This window comes from Choristoneura fumiferana, chromosome 21, assembly GCF_025370935.1.
Source record: "Choristoneura fumiferana chromosome 21, NRCan_CFum_1, whole genome shotgun sequence".
Lineage (NCBI taxonomy): Eukaryota > Metazoa > Arthropoda > Insecta > Lepidoptera > Tortricidae > Choristoneura > Choristoneura fumiferana.
The window spans coordinates 15,705,184-15,728,606 of NC_133492.1; the positions used below are offsets into that span (position 1 = coordinate 15,705,184).

General features: G+C 38.5%; 1 protein-coding gene across 2 annotated transcripts in view; it reads left to right on the forward strand.

Annotated features, from left to right (window-relative positions):
* The window catches only part of LOC141439777 (neuroendocrine convertase 1-like), a 50,769-nt gene continuing 27,346 nt past the window's right edge, over positions 1–23,423 (forward strand). For both annotated transcript variants that reach the window (XM_074104153.1, XM_074104154.1), the window contains exons 1-4: positions 1–298; positions 20,264–20,365; positions 22,248–22,445; positions 23,219–23,365. In XM_074104153.1, coding sequence (XP_073960254.1) covers positions 71–298; positions 20,264–20,365; positions 22,248–22,445; positions 23,219–23,365 — 675 coding nt within the window. In that variant the 5' untranslated portion in view covers positions 1–70. The remainder of the gene's footprint in view (positions 299–20,263; positions 20,366–22,247; positions 22,446–23,218; positions 23,366–23,423) is intronic.

Consider the following 23,423-nt stretch of genomic DNA (forward strand, 5'->3'; position numbering starts at 1 on the left):
GTCAGTATTTATCTAACCGTAGCCGCTTGAACTCGAAAATAACTTACTCGTAATACTTAAACTGTTAAATATGTTCTACCAGATATTTTTACTGTCTTTATTTACTGAAGTGTTCTCGTGGTACAATAACCCTTTGGATCGTGACTCCTTCCTACCAGGAGGACATGACTATCACGGAATACACAATGGCCTGGAGCAAGCGGAACACTTCTTGAATGAATGGACGGTGCAAGTGGAAGGGGATGAAGAGGTTGCGCAGCTGATCGCTCCGGAACTGGGATACGTTTATGGAGGACCGGTAAGTTTATAATCCCCTAGTGGTACTGACCAGGTTGTGGGGTTAAAGAGGATCAGATTAAACCTAATCCGCCTTGGTTTAATCGTCCGCTTGGGAAAAGCATCCTACTTTACCGTGGAATAACTAAAAGTAAAGTCATATATTTCTTTTAAAAAGTAGTCAAAAATTTACTCCTGCTTGGGTGCAGTACTTACTAGTTTAAATAAGTGCAATTTTTAGTATTAAAACTGAGAAAAATCAACCATTGCTTTTATTTTATTTTAATTCAATATTGTATTTAGTATTTGTTCTTCGTAACCGAAATAATAAGTATGTGGTAAATTTCATATTTCTTGCCTTGCTTGCTGTAAAACTAGAGAAGTGCATACTTACTCCCTTCGACCCCCCTTTTAATCCTTTCAGAATGTAAATCATAGTCAATATTTGCTTAATTCAATATCATATTTAATTTCAATATTATGTTTCTACGAATTTCCAGCCTCTGTAATTTTAAAACCACCGAAATCTAGAGAATAACGTCATAGTTAGTTTAACCTCAAATCTAGGTTTAATTTTAAAAGATCGCTGAGAGAGACACTTAATTATTTGTTTTTAATTCATATCCTAAACTCTACATTTCACGATTCTCAAAATTGATTATTTTCCAGTTCAAACTTTCACGCCCTTATTCTACTTATTAATTAAGGGTTTCTTTTGTTTTAATTTGAATTTGGAATTATGGAATAATAGTAGAATGTACAACAAAAGCATAAAACGAGCCATTTTACCCGAGGCGTTCATATAGCCATATTTTTCATGCATTCATCATCATCATGTCAGCCGAAAGACGTCCACTGCTGGACATAGGCCTCCCCCAAGGCTCTCCACTCAGACCGGTCTTGTGATCCCGCGATCTTAACCAAGAATAATAATAATTTTATCCAAGAATAATTTTATCTTGCTTTTTCATGCATTATTATATAATTATATTTTTTTAGTTTTATTGTTTTATTTTGAATGATTTGATTGATTTTTAGTTTTATATAAATTAAATTAAAAACAAATATAAACTTTTTCGTTTGTGGCTGTTGACACCTTACCTTGGTCTTAGGCGAAGATTTTACTTTAATATGCACTAGGGCACAAACAATCATTTTAGGTCGCCTAGATCCAGCATGAACACGAAATTTACGAGCATGAGGAGAAAAAAATATGTTGTGAACAGCCACAATCAGAAAACTTTCTATTAATATTTTTTTAATAATTTTTAATTATACCTCCCTTAATGATAGAACTCGTCATCTCAATCCCGCGGGGCCTAAAACATAATTAAAATTTTAAACTAAATAATCCCCATTTACTGAGGCTTCAAATTGTTATTTGCCGGCAAATTGCTTGTTGCCGTAAAAACAACGAAAATTGACAGACTTCGAAAAAAATTGGGAGAATAATTGAAATTTAAATAGTAATCTTTTAATTATTTTTTTTCACTTGATCTCATTCTGAGAGGCCTGTCGATTTTTTTATGCTTCGCCTCTGCAAACATAGAGTGTATATAGCACGCCCTCCGGCCAGGTGGAATGACGAGACGATCTGCGAAGCTGCAGAGGGGCTACTACGAAATTCGAAAATCGAAGTTCGTATCGTACCGTCCCTCTCACTCTCGTTTTAAATAATATAAGCGTCAGCGGGACGGCAAGACACGAAGTTCGAATTTTGCACTTTCGTAGTAAAAGGCCTACTACGAAACTCGAAGTTCTCTGACACTTACACTATTTAATACGAGAGCGAGAGGGACGGTACGATACGAACTTCGAGTTTCGAGTTTCGTAGTAGCCCTGCTGAGAACTGAATGCGTCGAGCCGAGGACAGGGCGCTTATTCGACGCCTATGTCCAGCAGTAAGCTATAGGCTGATGATGATGTGATTTTTTATGGTGTCCCAATACGGCAAAGTTATTTACATAATGAAAAATCAAAGCGATGACGCCGGTCGTTATCTGGAGTGCCATCACAGCGCTGATACCGCCATATTGCGGCTTATCTGTCAGATAAGAGCCCCGACTTATTGGACGCTTAATTAATTTTATGAACTCGTTGCCCATAACTTAATCATGTACTTAGTGGAAATATATCCCCGTGGAGCGTAGGAATGACGTCCACCCACCAGCAATAATATGTGACACGACGAAGCCTGTATGCATGAATAGGTATCAGCAGGGCTACTACGAGACTCGAAACTCGAAGTTCGTGTCGTGCGGTCCCTCTGACACTTATACTATTCAATACGAGAGCGAGAGGGACGGTACGATACGACCTTCGAGTTTCGAGTTTCGTAGTAGCCCTGCTGATACGACTATTCTATTTCTAGGGCTGGTAGGACGTGGCAGATATTAATGTAGGGCGTATCAATGTGGTTCGAGTAGGTACCTATGGTTTAAAGTAGTGTAAAGCCGAGTTTAGACTTGCAAGGAAAATCGTGCAAGTTGCATTACATTGCGAGGCCGTAAAACCAACGAGTTTGTAGTGGTAAACTCGGTTTTAGTATAGATATAGTGAAACAAGTTTTTACAAAGGCCGAGTAAAAAAAAAACAATCTTAAGTCAATGTCATAAAGACTGACATGGAAAAACTTTTCTCACTTTAAGGGGCTGTTTCATCATCCATTGATTAGTGTTAACTGGCGGTTAGGTGTGATGCCGTCTCTATTTGTTTGATCACTGGTTGAACACACGAAAAACTGAAATTTAAGACGTTTTTTTCTGGACAACAAACCACTACCGAGAATGTTTCGGATTACCAGCTTTCCACAATGGCTGCGATGTAACCAATTTTATTAAATAATCACTAAGTATCAGTACTTACCAAAATTCGCGTTGCGCGATTAGTGTTTATTGAGAAAAGGTTCCACAATGTGCCACGAATTCTTTCTTTTTTTGCTTTCGACATAGTTCACTCGGTTTTTTTTTAGTTAAATCGTGTTCTTTGAAAAAGATACGCATCTTACCGATCTTATTGCGAATGAAATCGAGAAAACGTAAAAAAACTCTAACACGCGCTTTCTCTATATAACACCGAGACGCCTACTATCAAAGTTCATCGAAGTCGATAGAGCTGTTTGCGAGATCCCTGAAATAAATCCTAGATAATACATTGAACACTTGTTTAAAGTTAGTTGTGTTAGTTTATATAAGAAGATAGTTAGATATAAGCTAGATATAAAATACATAGGATTCATTCATAAAAATCCCAATCGGTTCGAACGACCGCGAAGCACTCTACTACTACTTTCCCTCTTTCTATTTATTTATACGTACTATCGTACCTCCTCCCATGTTATGCGTGCTTCGTATGCGTCTATGTACTTCTAACACAAACTATCGCCCTAAATAAAAGTACTTCGCTTTATGGCAACCTGGTAGCGAGGCATCTCGACCAACACGTGTTAGGAGATACCTTTTCTTCTTTCTAAGTCATGTTTATTCGCAAACTCTTTTAAAACTCGCAACGGATTTTGGTGTAATTTTCACCAGTCCGATAATTAAGTTTTCATGTAAGCAAGTAGTACATTACTCCAGAGGCCATGAAGTAAGGGATTCATGGACGAGTTTGGGGTAGACAGGGGATAAAACAAGTCCAGCCATCCCTGTTCTGGCCGAGGTTTGTATTTGCTTTTCTCAAATAATGTGGGGAAATATTTCATCCATTCATCCATCCGTCCGTCCGTCCGTCCGTTAGTCCGTCCGTCCATCCATCCATCCAAGTTTGTAATTTTTCCTTTGCAGTTTAATGTTAGTAAGCGAATTCAAAAAGTTAGAGCAGCGGACAATAATGGATTTTCGTACATTCCTTATGGCCTAGGCCAAGAAGAGAGTCATAAATGAGAAACTTCACGTCTCCATTTCGTGACATTAACGCCTACATTTCCGAGCATGTTTGAGAAAAAAAAATTGCTACCAAGCAGTGGCGGCGCAGGACCTAAATTTGCCGTGGGCAAGATAAATTTTGCGAGGCCCTATGATGGCACACCACACATTAGATGTCGGATTTTTAAAAGTGCAAAAAAACAAGAACCATTCGAGTCGCGAGGCCCCTTAGACCGCGAGGCCGTGCGCCCACGCCTCGCCCCGCCTCTGAAACCAAGTTGCCGAAAAGTTTTACATTCATGGCTTCTCAAATTCTAAAGAAAACTACGCAATCGCTCCGACGACGGTTGACTCGTAGTAACCATTAATTAATTATCTATAGCCGTGGTGGCCTAGTGGTTTGACCTATCGCCTCTCAAGCAGAGGGTCGTGGGTTCAAACCCCGGCTCGCATCTGTGAGTTTTTCGAAATTCATGTGCGGAATTACATTTGAAATTTACCACGAGCTATGCGGTGAAGGAAAACATCGTGAGGAAACCTGCACAAACCTGCAAAGCAATTCAATGGTGCGTGTGAAGTTCCCAATCCGCACTGCAACTATGGCCCAAGCCCTCTTGTTCTGAGAGGAGGCCTGTGCCCAGCAGTGGGACATATATAGGCTGGGATGATGATGATGATGAATTATCTATATAATAAATGGGTACATTCGTTTGCGCACAAGCAAACAAACAAACATCCTCTCACCCTAAACGCAGATACTTCTCCGTTCCGTCGTCGGTAAAAAACAGTAACTTCTTCTATCTTCTTTTTTCAAAACTACGCCCGTGCGAAGCCAGGATGGGTGCTAGTAAAGTTTTTGATTTTAATCTGAAAATTGGAGGCAACAATTTGTAAAAACAAGAGAATTATTAGCTAGGCTAAAGTATCCTATTGGTACAAGTAAAATCTTTTAACATAAGCTCTAAAATAGTGCTGGGTTGGGTGTGTTGGGTAGAGTAGGTAGGTAGGTAGTCGTCAAATCTAACGTATAAGTAGACTCAAGCATTATCCAGTCTACACACGTTAGTGACGTAGAGCTATAATGGTGACAAACGACGGGGAATTAGTCGAAATCATTTGTTTTACTTTGCTCCGCGCGTCTCATTTCCATACGCCTTTGTGAGGTTGTCGGAAAACCTCCTGAACGCGTGAATCATTGCAACTTGCATTCTATGTTTTCCTGGTTCTTTTTATAGATTTGCTACAGTTTTCTGTTAAGAGACCTTGTAAATTTTTGGACGACGAATTTAAACGGAAGTTGTTCCGATGGTCTTGCTGGAAATGTTTCATATCTAATATACACCCATACTAATATTATATATGTGAAAGTGTGTGTGTTTGTAAGTTTGTCCGTCTTTCACGTCGAATCGAAACAACGGATCGACGGGATTTTTGGCATAGAGACAGTTTATGGGTCAGAGAGTGACATATAGGCTACTTTTTATCCCGAAAAAATGCACAGTGTCCGAGGGCAGCGCGCGATAACCGAATTCCACGCGGGCGAAGCCGCGGGCAAAAGCTAGTACTTTATAATTAAATTAGTTACTGAAGTAAACCATTTATTTCAGGCAGCATCTATACAATCAATAATTATGTACCTTCTATTTAGGGGACAAAACGGCGTGACCCCGTTGCGTCACCATTTCTAATAAATAATTTAATGTCAAGTAGATTTAATTTTCCTTGTCAATAACCATATAAAATATGCATTATTCCTCCGCAATCTTCGGTGACGCTGACGGCAATAAGAAGTAGGCAATAATAGTTTAAGAAAACTAAATTCAAATGTATGGAAAATTTGGCAAAATTAATGCAAGACTATCTATCAGGATGTGTAGGTTAGGTATAGAGCAAAGTTAAATTTATCCACCACATCCACTATAGTGTGCTAGGAACGATATCAAGGATTATTTCGTTCCTACACACTTTTTATGTATCGTGTACGGTTTTCTTTTAAAATGGAAAATACCGCGGTCCGGGACATATTCGAGGGCACGGGGGTGAAGCTCGCCTCGGAGGGGGGGTCTTGCATTAATTTTGCCAAATTTTCAGCTAATTGTACTGAACTATAAAAGTAGTTCTCATTTTTGTATAAGTACCTACACTGTCACTTCCATGGACGCCACTACACTTCTTCCTACTGTAGAGATGCAACTATGTACGAGGGTTGGTTTTTGGAGTCTTTTTGTATTTTTTATTTCAACTCCAAATTTTGTTACTACACCTCTGGACCACTTTCCACTGGTAATGTAGCGGTATAGCACGTGGCACGGTAGGCCGAGGACCTGGGCTCGATTCCCAGCGCTGGTCTATTTTTCTAGTTTTTCTGTGCATCTATGTTTTAGTGCGTATTCTCGATATGGGTTTTACGGGATGACCGTAAAAGTAACAAAATTTGGAGTTAAAATAAAAAATACAAAAAGACTCCAAAAACCAATCTTAATTTGATTGCTTAGTAATGACATCTCTTGTCCGGGTGAGCGGTTAGTTCCAATGGAATGCTGAAAGTTTCACGATGAGGGCTACAGCATAGATGTCGCTAGTGTCGCTGCTTAAGTGACTAAATAAGAAACTAATAAGCTGAGATATGTGGTCCATAGGAGAAATTCGTGACTGTACCCCTGTCTTGTGGTAGTGTAGCGGTATAGCACGTGGCACGGAATGCCGAGAACCTAGGTTCGATTCCCAGCGCTGGTCTATTTTTCTGTCCAGTGGTGCTGTAGCGGTATAGCACGTGGCACGGAATGCCGAGAACCTAGGTTCGATTCCCAGCGATGGTTTTACTGTGCATCTATGTTTCAGTTTGTATTTTCGATATGTACGAGGGCTTATGTGCTCGTAGGGATGCAATGACAATGACGCTTTCTATGTAAGATTTCGAAAAAGTGCTGATGTTATGATTCGTTCACAATTTTTTTTCACTTCTCATGCTCGTAATGTTCGTACTCGTATGAACGTCTCGGATGTAATGGCTCGTTTTATGCTCTCGTTGTACATACTATTCATGGCACATGAACTCATCATAAGATTAACTTTTTTTAATATCAGAAATCCACGGTAGTGACATCTATGGCAGTGACTGTCTGCACAAAAGTAACAAAAGTGAGAAACAACACAATTAAGTACACAAAAAATACATTTGTATTACACTTCATAGTTTATATAGGTAACACGTTCCCCATATAATTGGTGAAAGAAAATGTTACTTAATGTATCTAACAATCTACCGACCTCTTCTAATAATCACTCTCAGTAACAAACCAATAACTACTAAGTGCAGCAAGTAAGCTCCAGTTAACAGAGAAAATCAAGTTAATTGTCGGAGAAGTTAATCCAGTTGGGTGTTAAAGCGGATGAGACGCGACCCGACACGTGGGCGACGTTTACGTGGAAAAAGTGAATACTCGTAGCAACCTCACAGCCTAGTTTACACTAGGTATGCTACTCGTAGCAACTCGTGCAAGTTGAATGAGGGCTATCGCGTATGGAATTCGCCACTAGAGGCGCTAGTGTAGCGTGAGGTCTCCGAAATGTTAAATCTCATAGTTTTTGGGTGAGCTACGCGGGTTTATTTATAATTAGATTTTTTTTGTGAATATTTGCATTACCTGAAATTAATTATGGTAATTATGCGTTACGGGGCAATGAATGTCTGTATTTTGAGACAGTTTTGTCTTTTGGAAACTTTTGTCCACCCTTTTTTTCCGAACAAACGGGACTAAGCAACACTGTGGTTGCTGGATATTTTCATAGTACGGTTTTAAGGTGTTTTAAATATGATTTTAATCTAAACTTGTTTTCACGCCGTAATAATCACGCCTCTAGTGAGACAAAAAACGATAGCCCTCATTGCGTTGTGTGCTCGGTTCTTCATTTACCCTGTAAAGCCCATTTCAAAATCAAGAAATTGTAAACCTTAGCTTGGGCCCGTGCCATATTTCCTCCTAGCTCAGGAGAGAAAAAATGAAAGTTAAATATACGGGGTGTGGCAGTCAGATTAAGGGGTTTTAAGGGACGATAGATATGTTCATTCTGAACATTTTAGAACACATTTACTATTATTATTTATTATTATTATTATTTATTTATTCAGAAACAATACAAGGATTGTGTTTGAAACATACTTACAATAAATTGAATATAACTACATCACATATTTAGATTGCACATACTATGTATAACTTGATAATAAAATTACTTTAAATATTATTTGATACATTTATAATTATTTTTTAAATCTACTTCTTACTTCTTCTATTATGCTTAGTTTCACGGTTTTTCGTTTTTTCGTTTTTCCCCTCTTATATATAAAAAATAAATATTCAGAATGACTATAGGTACCTAGCTATCATTCCTTAAAACCCCTACACCGTAGTGCCAAACACCCTGCATAATAATAAAACATTTTCAATCAACATGACTTAATAGTAGTACCTACTACAATAACAACTTACAGATTAATACATAATTATAATATTATGAAGAACATACTATAAGCTATTGTTAGTCGAGGTTGCTCGTTTTCCACCATAATAAAAAGCTATATTTAGTTATAGGTACTTGCATAATACTACAAAACATAACCTCTTTTTTCGAGTGCACTGGTACAGCTGATGGAGCTTCTAAGCTTAAAATTCGAATTGCATGGTTAATTTTCTATTAAAATTTTAATATTAAAAATAAACATAATTTAATAATAACAATTAATTAATAAATACCACGGGACACTTGACACCACCTGGTCCTAGAGTAAGCAAACCTTATGTTATAGGCAACGGATAAACAAACATACAATGATTATGCTACCTTTGTACACAGTCCAAATACTGCAGCCCTTTAATAATTGTATCAGTTAGAATTTTAATTATTAAACAAAAAGACATGTTTTTGATTACCGGATTATTAATAAGACCCGAGAAACAAACATTACCCAGTATTTTCATACAAATAACTGCCATGACCGGGGATCGAACCCTTCTTCATAGTCAGGTCGTCTAATATTTAAAACAATCTTTTTCCCTGACTGTACTTTTCGTTGATGTACAGGCATTGGCATCCAACTTGCACAGTACAGTCGAACAAATTGAATTATGACATGACCAAGGGTGGAACCTTTGCGCTACCAATGTCATGTCGACATCTCATACTTTTGTCAAGGAAATCATAGTTAAATTGATTATTAAATGGTTCCACCCTGGGTCATGAATTTCATGATTCAATTTGTTCGACCGTACCTACATAATAATATGAACCAAATTTCAAATCAATCCGACCAATGGGAGACTTTAATTCACGAGCCACGATGGAACCATTTCGCAGTAAACGTCATGTGGCGTCGCATTAAGTAACAAGGAAAATTGTAATGACTTTTCCTTTGAATAACCTAACCAACAAAAAGACGTTGTCACTTCAAAGTTCAATACCTCAAAAACGGCTGACCGGATTTTGATAAAACATGGCTAAGAACCATCGCTAGAAAACCTACTTTCAATTTAAAAAACCGCATTCAAATCGGTCCACCCGTTTAAGAGCTGCGGTGCCACAGACAGACAGACAGACAAACACACACACAGACACACATAGCGGTCAAACTTATAACACCCCTCTTTTTGCGTCGGGGGTTAAAAAGGTATATGATGACTCATGGATCAAAGTCCTTGACCGTTCCAGTCTAAGGTTGATTTAGTAGCTAAATCACTTAATACAATGTGCTATAACCTAACCAACAAAAAGCTGGAAAACCCCCGACTTTGTCGTTTCCAAGTTCACATCTCAAAAACGGCTGAACCGATTTTGATGAAACATGTCCAAGAACCATCGCTAGAAACCCTGCTTTCAAATAAAAAAACCGCATTCGAATCGATCCGCCCGTTTAAGAGCTACGGTGCCAAAGACAGATAGACAGACAGACACATAGCGGTCAAACTTATAACACAACATGCCTCTTTATGCGCCAGGGGTTAAAAACTGGCATAATGCAAACTATGCTGATAGTAGTTTAGAAATATAAACAGATTTTCATTTAGTTACAGCTTACAGCCCACGAGACCACGACACTTCACATTAGTGCATTCGTAAAGAAAATGATGTCTTGAGCAATAAATATTACACGATTTTGTAAAGACATCACTGAACTATTTTTAACCCCCGACGCAGAAAGAGGCACCCTTATAATAATATAAGTTTGACCGCTATGTGTGTCTGTCTGTGGCACCGTAGCTTTTAAACGGGTGGACCGATTTGAATGCGGTTTTTTAATTGAAAGCAGGTTTTCTAACGATGGTTCTTAGACATGTTTTATCAAAATGGGTTCAGCCGTTTTTGAGATATTGAACTTTGAAGTGACAAAGTCGGGGGTTTACCAACTTTTTGTTGGTTATGTTATACTATTTGAATAAAAAATAAAACCCGAAAAAAAAGCCGACAAAAAAACGCCGCCAAAAAATACAACTAAAAAGTAAAAAATAATTATGGACAAAAAATACAACTCAAAAGTAAAAAAATAATTATGCACAAAAAATACAACTAAAAAGTAAAAAATAATTATGCACAAAAATACAACTAAAAAGTAAAAAATAATTATGCACAAAAAATACAACTAAAAGTAAAAAAATATTATGCACAAAAATACAACTAAAAAGTAAAAAAATAATTATGCACAAAAAATACAACTAAAAAGCAAAAATAATTATGCACAAAAAAAACAACTAAAAAGTAAAAAATAATTATGCACAAAAAATACAACTAAAAAGTAAAAAATAATTATGCACTAAAAGCTGTTGCCCGCGACTTCATCTGCGAACAATTCGTTTATCCCTATCCCGCGGGGACTATGCTGATTTCCCGCAAAATTAGCCTAAGTTAATTTTAGTATCTAGTCATATTTTTTTATCTAAGCGTCGTCGGTGTCGGGGGACCGCTAAGGTTAACAGGAAACTAAAGTACATATGTTGTATTTTTAAAGTTTCAGGCCGAGAACTCCATAATCTTGCATAGTTATATATAGCATACATGGGTGTTTAAAATTTTAGGTCCCAAATATGTTTGAAAGTAAAGTAAATTCCCATTATGCGTCTAAGATTCCTACCGCAGCGAGCAAAAGAGTGGATGATCTTGAAACGGCTGAACCGAAAACATGTCTAAGACCCATCGCTAGAAAATCTGCTTTCAAATATAAAAACTCATTATATTCGGTCCACCAGTTTAAGAGCTACGGTGCCACAGACAGACACACATAGCGGTCTAACTTATAACACCCCTCTTTTTGCGTCGGAGGTTAAAAAGTAGCCTCAATGCTTTTTTCGTAAATGTACTTTTGGGGCAAATTTAAAGAAAACAAACTTATACTTAACCCCTCTTTTTGCGTCGGGGATAACTGATCACAAACAACTACTAGTAAAAAATAGGTAACTCTAACTAACTTAGCATAATATTGTTTCATTCTCCATCCGATATTGCGTTTCAGCGTGGTTTCAGCAGTAATGCAACGAAATTAATATTTTCAGAGCGGCGCTAACAGTAGTTTTGGCGTCGCCACTACCAGGAGCGCAGAGATCGACAGTAGTAGTATTTCAGCGGTTTCAGCTGAATGTTACTGAAAATAGACATACACGTGCGAAAGAGATGTCACTATTTTTGAAAGCTGCCCTTCTAAATTTTTCGTGACGCGGTCGGAGCTAAAAATATCACGTTTTACGAACTATTTGTCGTTGTTGAATATTATCTGGATGGAGAACAAAAAGGTATGATGTTAAATGGTAGTTCACCATACGAAAAAAGTTAATCTCTCATCATAAGATACAATACAATACAATACAAAGACTCTTTATTGTACACCAGACATAGTAAGCGATACAGAAAACAGATACTTACACAGAATAAAATATTACAAGGTGAGCAATAGGCGGCCTTATCGCTTAAGAGCGATCTCTTCCAGGCAACCTTTTTTACAGAAAGAAGTAAGGACTAGTTTACAACAGGTGGTGCATCAAAAGTAGATAAGAAAATTTAAACGTAACAGCAATACATCTACGAAGATTAACTTTTTTTAAGGTCTGCTTTTACCCGACTGCCCGAAGGAGGGTTATTGCTTGCTCAGTCAGTATAACTGCTTCATCGACACTTACCGACACTTCCTTAGATTAGAATCGCTCAATATATAAGTATGTATATAGATTAACTCATTAGATCGCCGTCTTCTAATGAACATTTCCTCAAAAGTTGTACTTTTTGTAGGTTTCTTTTGACCTTTCATGATGGATGATGATGATGATTACGCGTTTCTGCTGTCCTGTCAATCGTTCGAATGTTACCTGGAAGATATTCCTTTATGGAATAAGTGCGCTGCACATAATATGTTTCACATTGAAATCTGCAAACGCACATACACTTTCCCAAAGGTGCCATCTTTTCATTGCTGTATTATTTTATTGAGAAAACGAATTCAGCAATTATAAAAAAAGGAGAACTATCACATATAACATGTATGTGTTATGTATTACGTAGTGTCGCTCTAAACTAAACTGATTATTGAATATTTGCCGCCTAGCATGAAACTACGGAAATCATTTAGCGTAGTGAGACTCAGAGGGCCTACTCTGAAATTCGAAGCTCGTATCGTACCGTCCCTCTCACTCTCGTATTAAATAGTGTAAGTGTCAGAGGGACGGAACAACACGTACGTCGATTTTCGTAGTAGCCCCGCAGACACGAAGTAAGTCTATTCTATATAGGTTAGGTCACAATATACGTAACAAACTTAATAGTATATTATACACGTATTATTAATCCTGCTCTCGCAGGGCGTCAAAAATTCTGTAAGTGAGAACTTTTAAAGTGAAAAGTATTGTTGGAAGCTTACATACAAACTGAGTCGGACAAACGATAGCATGTTTGCGGCCTTATAGCGCCATCTATTGTAAAACAGGCGAACTATTAAAGTATGTTTATATTTTTGTACATAAAATTTAAGGTATTTAGGGGACTGAGTGATGGATAGGTTACAAAATTAAGTATAAGGGGCTGTTTCACCATCCATTGATTAGTGTTAACTGACGGTTAAATGTTTGCCGTCTCTATTTGTTTTCTTCGAATAGACGGAGACCGTATCACACCTAACCGCCAGTTAACACTAATCAATGGATGGTGAAACAGCCCCTAAATGTATTATAGAAGGTGATGAAATTCAGTGATGAATTCAGCAAGATTTTCCTTATTGAGTTTAAAATTGGTAGGCAAGAGGAGAATGGGGTCACAGGGAAGCCTGTCTCCAAAAAATGTCGACAGGTACTAGCTATTCATTTATTTTATTTATTAAGTGTGGCATTTCCATAAATTGTTTCGTGTCAGCTTATAAAGCGCGTAGGTACACGAATTGAGTTTAATTTTATCTTTTTATTTTTATTTTTGGTGGTTACAGCCTTTGTTACAGCTAGGGCTTGCAATCCGGATAACCGGATATCCGCCCATTTTCAAATCCGGATAGGAAGCTCTTCATTATCCGGATAATTTGGATAATTCGAATATCTGATATTAAGCGCGCGCTCGCGCATTGTGAGAGGTTAGTGTAGTGTATGCATACACACAGATACATTTCTTTTTGTATTAGGAAGGTTTACATGCAATACTTATTAGTTAGGTTCATTCTTAACATCTTGTTTGGTAGTGGCGATGATGAATTTTTGGTAAATGTGTATGTAAGTAATCTATGTGTTTATTTTATTAATATTATTATATTTTATGTATTTTTTCAATCTTCTATATATTTATTACCTTACATTACACACACCTGCTTTGATCACCTTTTTTCTTGATTCTATGTTAATAACATCGTCAGGTCGAATAAGAAGGTAGAAGAAGAGATCGCTTTTTAGCGATTAGACCCCTGTTCTCTCGTTTCGTACCCTACCTTTTATGTTCTGATTTCATTTTATAATGAATGTTTTTTGGTGTTCAATACAATACGCTTTGTATTGTATTGTGTTATTTATTCTTATAATAGAGCAAGAGCCCGCAAGAGCCAGACCTTCGTTATAGTATCGTTATAATCCTTCGTTATAGTCCGACTACAGGACCAGAGCACGAAGCCTATTCCTTTGCAGCGGGGAGTAAGACAAGGAGATGCGATCTCTCCGAAACTGTTCACCGCTGGATTGGAAGATGATTTTAAGGTTCTGGACTGGAAAGGACGAGGCATTAACAATAATGGGGAGTACTTCACTCACCTTCGACTCGCCGACGATATTGTAGTCATGGCTGAGACTATGGAGGACCTCAGTGCTATGCTCGCTGACTTCAGCAGAGTTGTTTCCGACCGAGTTAGCTTAAAAATAAACATGGACAAGACGAAAGTCATGTCTAATGTTGTACCAGCTCCCGTAATAGTCGGAGGCTCTGCGCTCGAAGTTGTTCATGTTCAAAATTGTTGACGACTATGTACACCTGGGACAAACGATCCCTAACTGGATCGAGAAAGAGATCACTCGTCGAATCCGACTCGGCTGGGCAGCATTCGGGAAGCTTTGCAGTGTTCTTTCGGCCAAATTACCGCAGTGTTTGAAGTCAAAAGTCTTTGACCAGTGTGTGTTGCCAGTGATGACATACGGATCTGAGACGTGGGCGCCAACGATGGGCCTCATTAGGAAGCTCAAAGTCACTCAAAGGGCTATGGAGAGGTGTATGCTCGGGGTTTCTCTACGGGATAGAGTCAGAAATGATGATATCCGCAGTAGAACTAAGGTTACCGAAATAGCCCGAAGAATTGCGAAACTGAAGTGGCAGTGAGCGTGCTCGCAGGACTGATGGCCAATGGGGTTAGAAGGTTCTCGAATGTCGTCCGTGGAGCGGGAGACGAGCCGTCGGTAGGCCTCCAATAAGATGGAGCGACGACCTGGTTAAGATCGCTGAATTGCGTTGGATGCGGAAAGCACAACACTGGTCTGAGCGGAGAGCCTTGGGCGAGGCCTAAGTCCAGCAGTGGACGTCTTTCGGCTGACATGATGAATCGAATCTACTCTCGATTCTGAGTATTTCTGAGCAGTGCTTTCCGGTTTTCAGTTATATTAAAAATTAACACCTTGCTACAGAATAAGTAATAGTACAAGTACAGAAGCTTCACTGCCGTACAAAAGTGACGATTAGGCATAAGAATCGTGCCTACTTTATGCTTCTCTGTCTATCGCATAACTCGTGTTCACTCGCACGCGTTGAGTCGCACTGAATCGCCTCAACGTTGGGGAGGCCCGGTATGTACTTGTAGCTCGGCGGCGGAATGGCCTAGTGACACCCCCCTGACCTTGCAAAAAAAAAACTTTCAGCCTTTAAAATATAACGAAGGTCTGGCTGTCGTGGGCTCTTGGTCCGTAAGGCAAAATAACAACAAGCAGGAAACAGAGAAGTTATAAAGTGTTTTTAAGTTATTTCACTCATTAAAGTGACAAAATAATGATTTTTACGTGCGTATAAGACAATCAGTAATTAAGTTAATTAACACGATTCGTCTGATGAAACAAATTTAAAATTGTTTTTAGCGTTTTTTTAAATATTTGGAAAATTATTCAAATTATTCAAAATAACCGGATATCCGGATACTGAGATTTCAAATATCCGAAATATCCGGATAATAAAAAGTTACCGGATAGTGCAAGCCCTAGTTACAGCAGATACTTATAGGCCTTAATAGCATTATACATATTGCGATATTTGAACGTGTCTGTCTGCTCATTACCATTGTTAAAATTTAAAATTTGGAGACCCTCTTTTATTTGGTACTTATACAAAGGCATATTACAATTGTATAGTAAAGTTAGACCATGCACGTCTGTACCCCTAGTGTAAGTTTTCGGTTAAAAAATACGTCTCGATCGCGTTCGCGTAAAATCTCAAGTTGTATGGAAACACGAACATCTCAAACGTTCCACTAGAGGCGCTGTTCGTGTTTCCATACAAATTGAGATTTTAACGCGAACGCGATCGAGACGTATTTTGTAACCGAAAACTTACACTAAGGGCACTGAATTATAACATTTAGAAATAAAAAAATATATTCGAGACACAAAATATCATTATACAAAAGCAAAAAGTAAAACTATGTGCCCGAAATGGTCCCACCTCAGCATCATAAATGCAGACTCCTTACGAGTAGATGGAGTCAGCGCTGGTCTTCCGGTGAAACCATTACAAAAAGGTATTTGTAAAAATTATTTGTCACGTCATCATTGGCAGACTATATTATTGATTCTCACCATCTATTGCGTCATCAAACAATATGCTTACTTTACATATTTTAAATCATAAATCATAAATCATTTATTTGTTTACCAGAATGTAGTCTTTTACAATGAAAGGTGGTAAATTAAAAAAATTATGTCCAATACATTCTGCTTTAGCCTAAGCATGTAAACATTTAGACAGCATGCTTGCTTATATCTAATTGATGAAACTGTACTATTATTATTATTATTATTATTATTATTATTATAAGCATATGGATTATCCTAACAAAATTACATGTCAAATTATATATTAAACTTAAAACCCGAAAATATAATTAAATGTCAATCAGTAATAGCAATTAATTTAACAACAATAAAATTCGTGCAATAATGAAAATATTAAAACAAAGAGAAAAAAAAAAAAAAATGAGAAGTCAAGTTATAAGTGCAACAATAATTAACCTTCTTCATTATACATAAAATATTCGTTCAGCGTATAAAAACAATTTTGTAATAACCAGTCCGTGATCCTTTTCTTAAATTTAGAAGGCATTCATTTCTTTGAATTGCGATGGCAGCTTGTTAAAAATCCGTATGCACATTGAATATACATTTATGATTATGATAGTGATGATATGATAAAACTTGCATTCACTTTCGTTTTGTGTCATTGTATCTTACATCTGCTGCGCTACGCTACATGTGTACTTCCGCCAACCCTTCCCAACGACCTACCCCAATACCACACGCACACAAGCACATGTGCGTGTCAGCTCCTCTCTCGTTCTGCTCGCCTGGTACATGTGTGACTGCAAAAACTCACATGACTCCAAAAGCGTGACACGTGTCATACACATGCGTGATAGAGACGTGCATCTAGTGCAGACACCTATACAATACTGAACATTGGAACATCATAGCGACATAGCATAACTTTGTATTAATTAGCGTTTATACCTGCTGAGCTGGCAACGTTGCATTTTTGTTAGTTTTTCTCGATTATTCCATAAAAATTGAATTAAAATTAAAAATGTGGTCTGATAGAACTCTTCTTTATATATTATTTAAGGTGTCTACTCCAATAATTTATACGTTATAGACTTTTATTTTCTTTAAAAACCATTAATAAACATCAATTGTTTTTAATAGTACATTGTGTCTTAAGGGCGGTAAATAAGGAATTACGAACGAGAGTATATTAGAAGCCCGAAGTCGAAGGGTCGAACAGAGTCGATGTTCGTAATTCTAGTACCGCCCGTGCGACATACAATGTTACGGTTACGACACTGTTTAAGAGCAAGTGTGATGAAAAGAATATAAAAGTCTAACACGAATAATTATTGGAGTAGACACATTAACTTATATATTAAGAAGAGTTCTATCAGACCACATTAAATTATTATTTTTTATTAAATTTTTAAAGCGTAAAGACGGCCAAGTTGAAGTGGGACTGGCTGGACTGGACATATCTGTCGAATGAACCCAGAACGTTGGGCCAAAATTGTTACGGAATGGGTCCCTAGTGACGGATACCGTAATAGAGGCAGACCGACTGAAGAGGAGATGAAGGGACGACTTAGATGCCTATAATGTGGGATGGCGGGAGCTCGCCTTTGATAGGCAGGAGTGGAGCAAGAGAGGAGAGGCCTTTGCCCAGCAGTGGGGCACAAAAATAGGCTAATAAAAAATAAAAAAAAATATGGAATAATCGAGAAAAACTAACAAAAATGCAACGTTACCAGCTCAGCAGGTATAAATGCTCTTAATACGGGAGGGTGAATAATATACGCAGATGTCACAATACAACCCACTTGCTCGTTTGCCATCCAGTCAAATAAAAAAAAAAAAAAAAAAAAAAAAATACAAGTAATATAGGGTTACTTGTATTGTGCAGATGTGATACGTATCTAACAGCGGCTTGCACGAAGGCACAGAATATATAATAGTACTAAACGAAGGGTTAAATAAAGTTATAAAATCGCGAAAGTTGTCACTCCTAATGCATGGAAGGAACCCCATACATTTAACTGACACTGCTTAACTGGGAGAACGCAGCTAGCCCTAGTTCGCCCAAATTCACATCATATATTGACCTTAGTTTGCCCACTGCCTCTTTTGAGTTTTTTTTTATATGATAGGGGAAACGAGAACCTGATGGAAAGCAGAATAAATTTCGTGCACAAAGGCAACTTATTCCTTTAATTAAGGGACCAGTCAATCTTCGAGTGGATAAGAGGAGCATTTAAATGCCATATTATTATTAACCTGTAAGTGAAAATAGCCTTTGCTGTTTCGAGGTGGTACAGCGAGTTCATAAGCTTGTGAGCAAAAATTTTATCAAAAAAATATATGAACACGACTAATGTTAACGCGTAGAGGCGTAAATTCAGATATTTTTGATCAAATTTTTGCTCACAATTTTATGAACTCGACTGTAGTAGTATAAGGGCTTTCGTGGTAAGAAAGCAGTTGAGTTCGAAGGGATGACTTAACCTTCACATGCTCTGGTTCTTCTGTACCCCAAGCTAGGCTGCTTCTGGAACCAAGCTTGTATGTGCGCTTGGCATCTATCTGCTATACGCCTCCGCCACTCCACTCCTTTTTCCCACGAGTGCCTCCCATTATATCGTTCACGTTTTCACCACTTCTTTCTGTCAAACGGTATAAGACGGGGGTAGAAAGAGATGGTGAATGCGATCGTGAACGCACACAAGAACATGTCATATAATAACGGCGGGATTTTCGATATTTACTCATTCATTTCATTCATTCTCCTTTTGTGCACTATATCTAAATACTTGTCGCCAAAGCCCTTTCCCGCCCAAATTTGGTGTCAAACTTAGGGCGCCGCCTACATCCCATTGTCTTAGACGTCAAATACCAGGATAATATGAGCACGTAGAAGTGTCAGAGGGGCGTTTGCAACATTTGGCAAGGGGTGAGAATGTCAAATCAATAATGCACACATGCACGACAAAAGCATGCATGCAAGGCGCCTACTCGGCTATTATGAGTAATATTTGTAGGGTTGATCCAATAGTGTTCCGTATTGTGTAGGCGCTTTATAATTTATTTTTTGTTGCATCACAGAATAAGTAATAGTACAAGTTGGTTACATGTTGATTGAGATATTATATTCACAACCTTTTTATGTAAACGTTATGAAAATAAATCAATTTTTCATCACTTAAGAGCCCTGAAAGTAGGTGCATTTAACTTGAAATCCGTGTTGTAAATTCGATTTACATCTTTAGGGATGTAATGTAAGTAAATTTAAAAATCGAATGGTGCTCCTTTGTATTCACGAACTGGTAAACAAGGAGATTGTAATGCGTAATACTTACCTCCAAACCTGCATGCTGGCATAATGCTGCTGGCCAGTGCTGGCTGAATATGCCAAAGTCAAAGAGCGCGAGCCATTAAAAAAAACAAGACGGTTTGGCGCGATAAATTTTCTACCGCCGTGTTACACGTATACATTTATAATAACGGATTTTCTTTATTTCTTCGCATTTGTGATGAAAAGTGGTGTTCGACTCGAGTGTAAATGACCAATTACACCCGCGAACTATAAGCACCCTCGTTCGCTTTGCTCGCTCGTGCGTTTAAATATCTTGGGTGTAATTGATCACTTACAACCCTTGTTTATCAATCTACTATAAATATTAGTTAAAACTAAAAATTGTAAACGGCGTCGAGATTTTTTACCACAGCTATAGGCACAGGCACCCCAAGGCGCTGAACCCATTAGCTCTCTATAAAACTGCTTTTCTGTCTTTGAGAGAGATGCAAACCCTGGGTTCACCTGGTACCAGAACCAAGCGACGCTTGCCAGTTTGTCCAACTTAGCGAATTCATTCATTATTTCAGGTACTCGGCTTCCCTAATACGTACACATTTCTGAAGTATGAGCACAGCAAGCAGCGGCGAACGTACAGCGACCACACGCGCGCCCTCATCAATGACAGGAGGGTAAGTTGACCTGCTATCGCGTTTTGCTGCCCTGGTACTTGGGAGCGGGGGTACACGTGGTCGTGCCCAAAGATTGCATCATAGAATAGGCCTTCGCCTTGGGAGAGCATTCAGTAAAAAAAATACGTGTTTCACTTCCCTACGGCGCCCTACAGGACCAAATCTTTTAAAATCGTGCTTATAGTGGGCCTTTATGTTACATAAATACAGGGTATATTATATACCTAGTGCCATCCACGAAGACGCGTGATATTGTCAAAATTAGACATTATGTCATTCTAATAAGAACCACGGCACGCGTCATCGTGAATGACTGTACATATAGGTACAATTATGTTTAGATTGCAATGCGAGACAGAAACATGAAAGACATACGGAAATGAGAAAATGGTAAGGAAACCAAAAATATAATTCTAATAACTGAATAGCGCTATTCTAACCTCAAAACTTTAACCATGGATATCTCCATAACCATGGGGTTCCGCGGGGTGGGGATGGTACAGGGTAACCCTCCCCCCCCCCCCCCCTAAAAATACTATATACTGATAAATACCATACGTCAAACAATACTTTGAATTTAGTTAAATTTCACTCACGTAGGTTAGGTTAGTTGCGACTTGCGACAAGGCGCGAAGCGCCTCAACCACGCGGAATAGGATCTCCGCGGAGCGACATTCATTACGGTTGTTCAAGTCCCTATCAGACTCAATCAGGAAAAGAATTTAATTAAACAAATAGGTTAGGCTAGGTTTATTATACACATAATAAAAGAACACTATTTATTATGGCGTTTAAATATTCTATCACCATTGTCACCTTATCACCTGTCACTATTGTGCCGTTTTTGTCAGTCTTAAAACCTAAAATTGCTAAAAGTGGCTCCGAAGCGGTAATGTTTCGTGTGCTCTGCCTAGCCCTTTTGGGAATACAGGGTTGATGTTTGTGTGTTTGTGTGTTAAATATTCTATTAAATAATATTAAATTGCACTTAATGAACAAGGAAAACAATACGTATCATTATGTTATGCCATCTAATTTTCAGAGAACAAGTGTATGTCAAATAACTTTTCTAGTAAACGAAACATTCGGGCAAATGAAGTTCGGGCAAATGAAATTATATAATATGAATTTCGGGCAAACCCCGTTAACCTAAAAATCCATATAAATACGGAACTTAAAAAATTTCACAACAATCGTTTGAGAAAGAAATGCGATCCGGGAGAACAGATAGTCGATTTCGCTCGCATGTTGGACAGTTAACTATGTCTTTGATGCCGCATTTGTTCATTTTTAACCCCCGACCGACGCAAAAAGAGGTGTGTCATACATTAGTTTGACAGATCTATTTGTCGGTGGCGTCGGAAGGCCTTAAATACTCGTAGATACTCGTAGATAGACCGAGTTCCCTGCGGTTGTTTTTAGCTATGTTTAATTAAAATCGGTTCAGTCATTTTTGAGATATTGAACGTTGAAATGACAATGTTGGGGGCTTTTCAACTTTTCTTAGTTGGTTACGTATGTTCGAATGTACAGAGACCGTGTCAGAAACTGCCATAAAATATCTAAAACCGTTTACCATTACTTGCCCGAATTTCATTTGCCCGAATTTCACTTGCCATACCATCGTTTGCCATAAAATAACCGTGCTGTTTTCAGGATTTTTTTAAATGTCATCATATAGAATGCAGTAAGTTAGGTTGGTTAGTTTAATTTAATATCAACTCTGAAGAAATTACTATTTCAGAAATAAATTACTTTATGGCAAATGAAAATTCTAGAAAACGATTCATTCAGGCATATGACGGGCAAACGATACAGAACCATCTAAAACCTGTCAGACGTTCATGCAACAGGCCCTAAATATTCATACACTGTCTTCCAGATAAGATGGGCTGAACAGCTGTTCGCTAAATCGCGAGTGAAACGCTACCCTACTCCCGACCCTGACGCTTCTCTCGAGCGAGTGAAGAGGATAGACTCATCCAAGGCGCCCGAAGATCCGCGTGCAGAAGCGAGAAGCAAGAGGGAGATCGACAGGCCGTTGTTCAATGATGAACTTTGGGGCGAAGAATGGTATCTGGTAAGCCAAAAGGGTCAAAAGGTATTTTCTTGGGTATTAGCTGTTGCCTGCGACTCAGTCCGCGTAGAATTCATTTATCGCTATCCCGCGGGAACTTTGCAATTTTCAGGGATATTTTTTTTTATTTGACTGGATGGCAAACGAGCAAGTGGGTCTCCTGATGGTAAGAGATCACCACCGCCCATAAACATCTACAACACCAGGGCACAGAATAGATAACTGTACAAGTACCAGGGGTATTGCAGACGCGTTGCCAACCTAGAGGCCTAAGATGGGATACCTCACGTGCCAGTAATTTCACCGGCTGTCTTACTCTCCACGCCGAAACACAACAGTGCAAGCACTGCTGCTTCACGGCAGGATTAGCAAGCAAGATGGTGGTAGCACCCCCTTTTGCGTGGGGGGTTAAAAAAAAAGAAAATTGATGTATTTAGTACCAGGATGACAGGTGTCAGGATTGGCTTCTTAGCGGCGGACTATAAACCTTTAGCTTAGTTAAAAACAAATTTAGTGCTTTTAGGGGCTGTTTCACCATCCATTGATTAGTGTTAACTTATGGTTAAATGTGATGCTGTCTCTATTTGTTTCGTACGAATAGACGGAGACGGCGTCACATTTAACCGTCAGTTAACACTAATCAATGGATGGTGAAATTTAACTTAAAGTTCAACATTCGGGACCGTGAGAATTTTGAGCTGGCCATGACTGAGTGTTAACGTCATGTTTTTGACTGAATGACGTATTCATCACCTGTATGTATGTTTCCATTACAGCAAGACACCCGAAATGTACGCGAGTTACCCCGTCTAGATCTCAACGTGTTGCCAGTTTACGCTATGGGGTTCACCGGCCGGGGCGTCCGCGTCTCCGTACTGGACGACGGTGTCGAACACAACCACACCGATTTGCGGGCGAACTACGTGAGTGCTATGTTACCCTGGTACAAGGGAGTTGTTGACGGTGCGGGCGCGTTGCGGC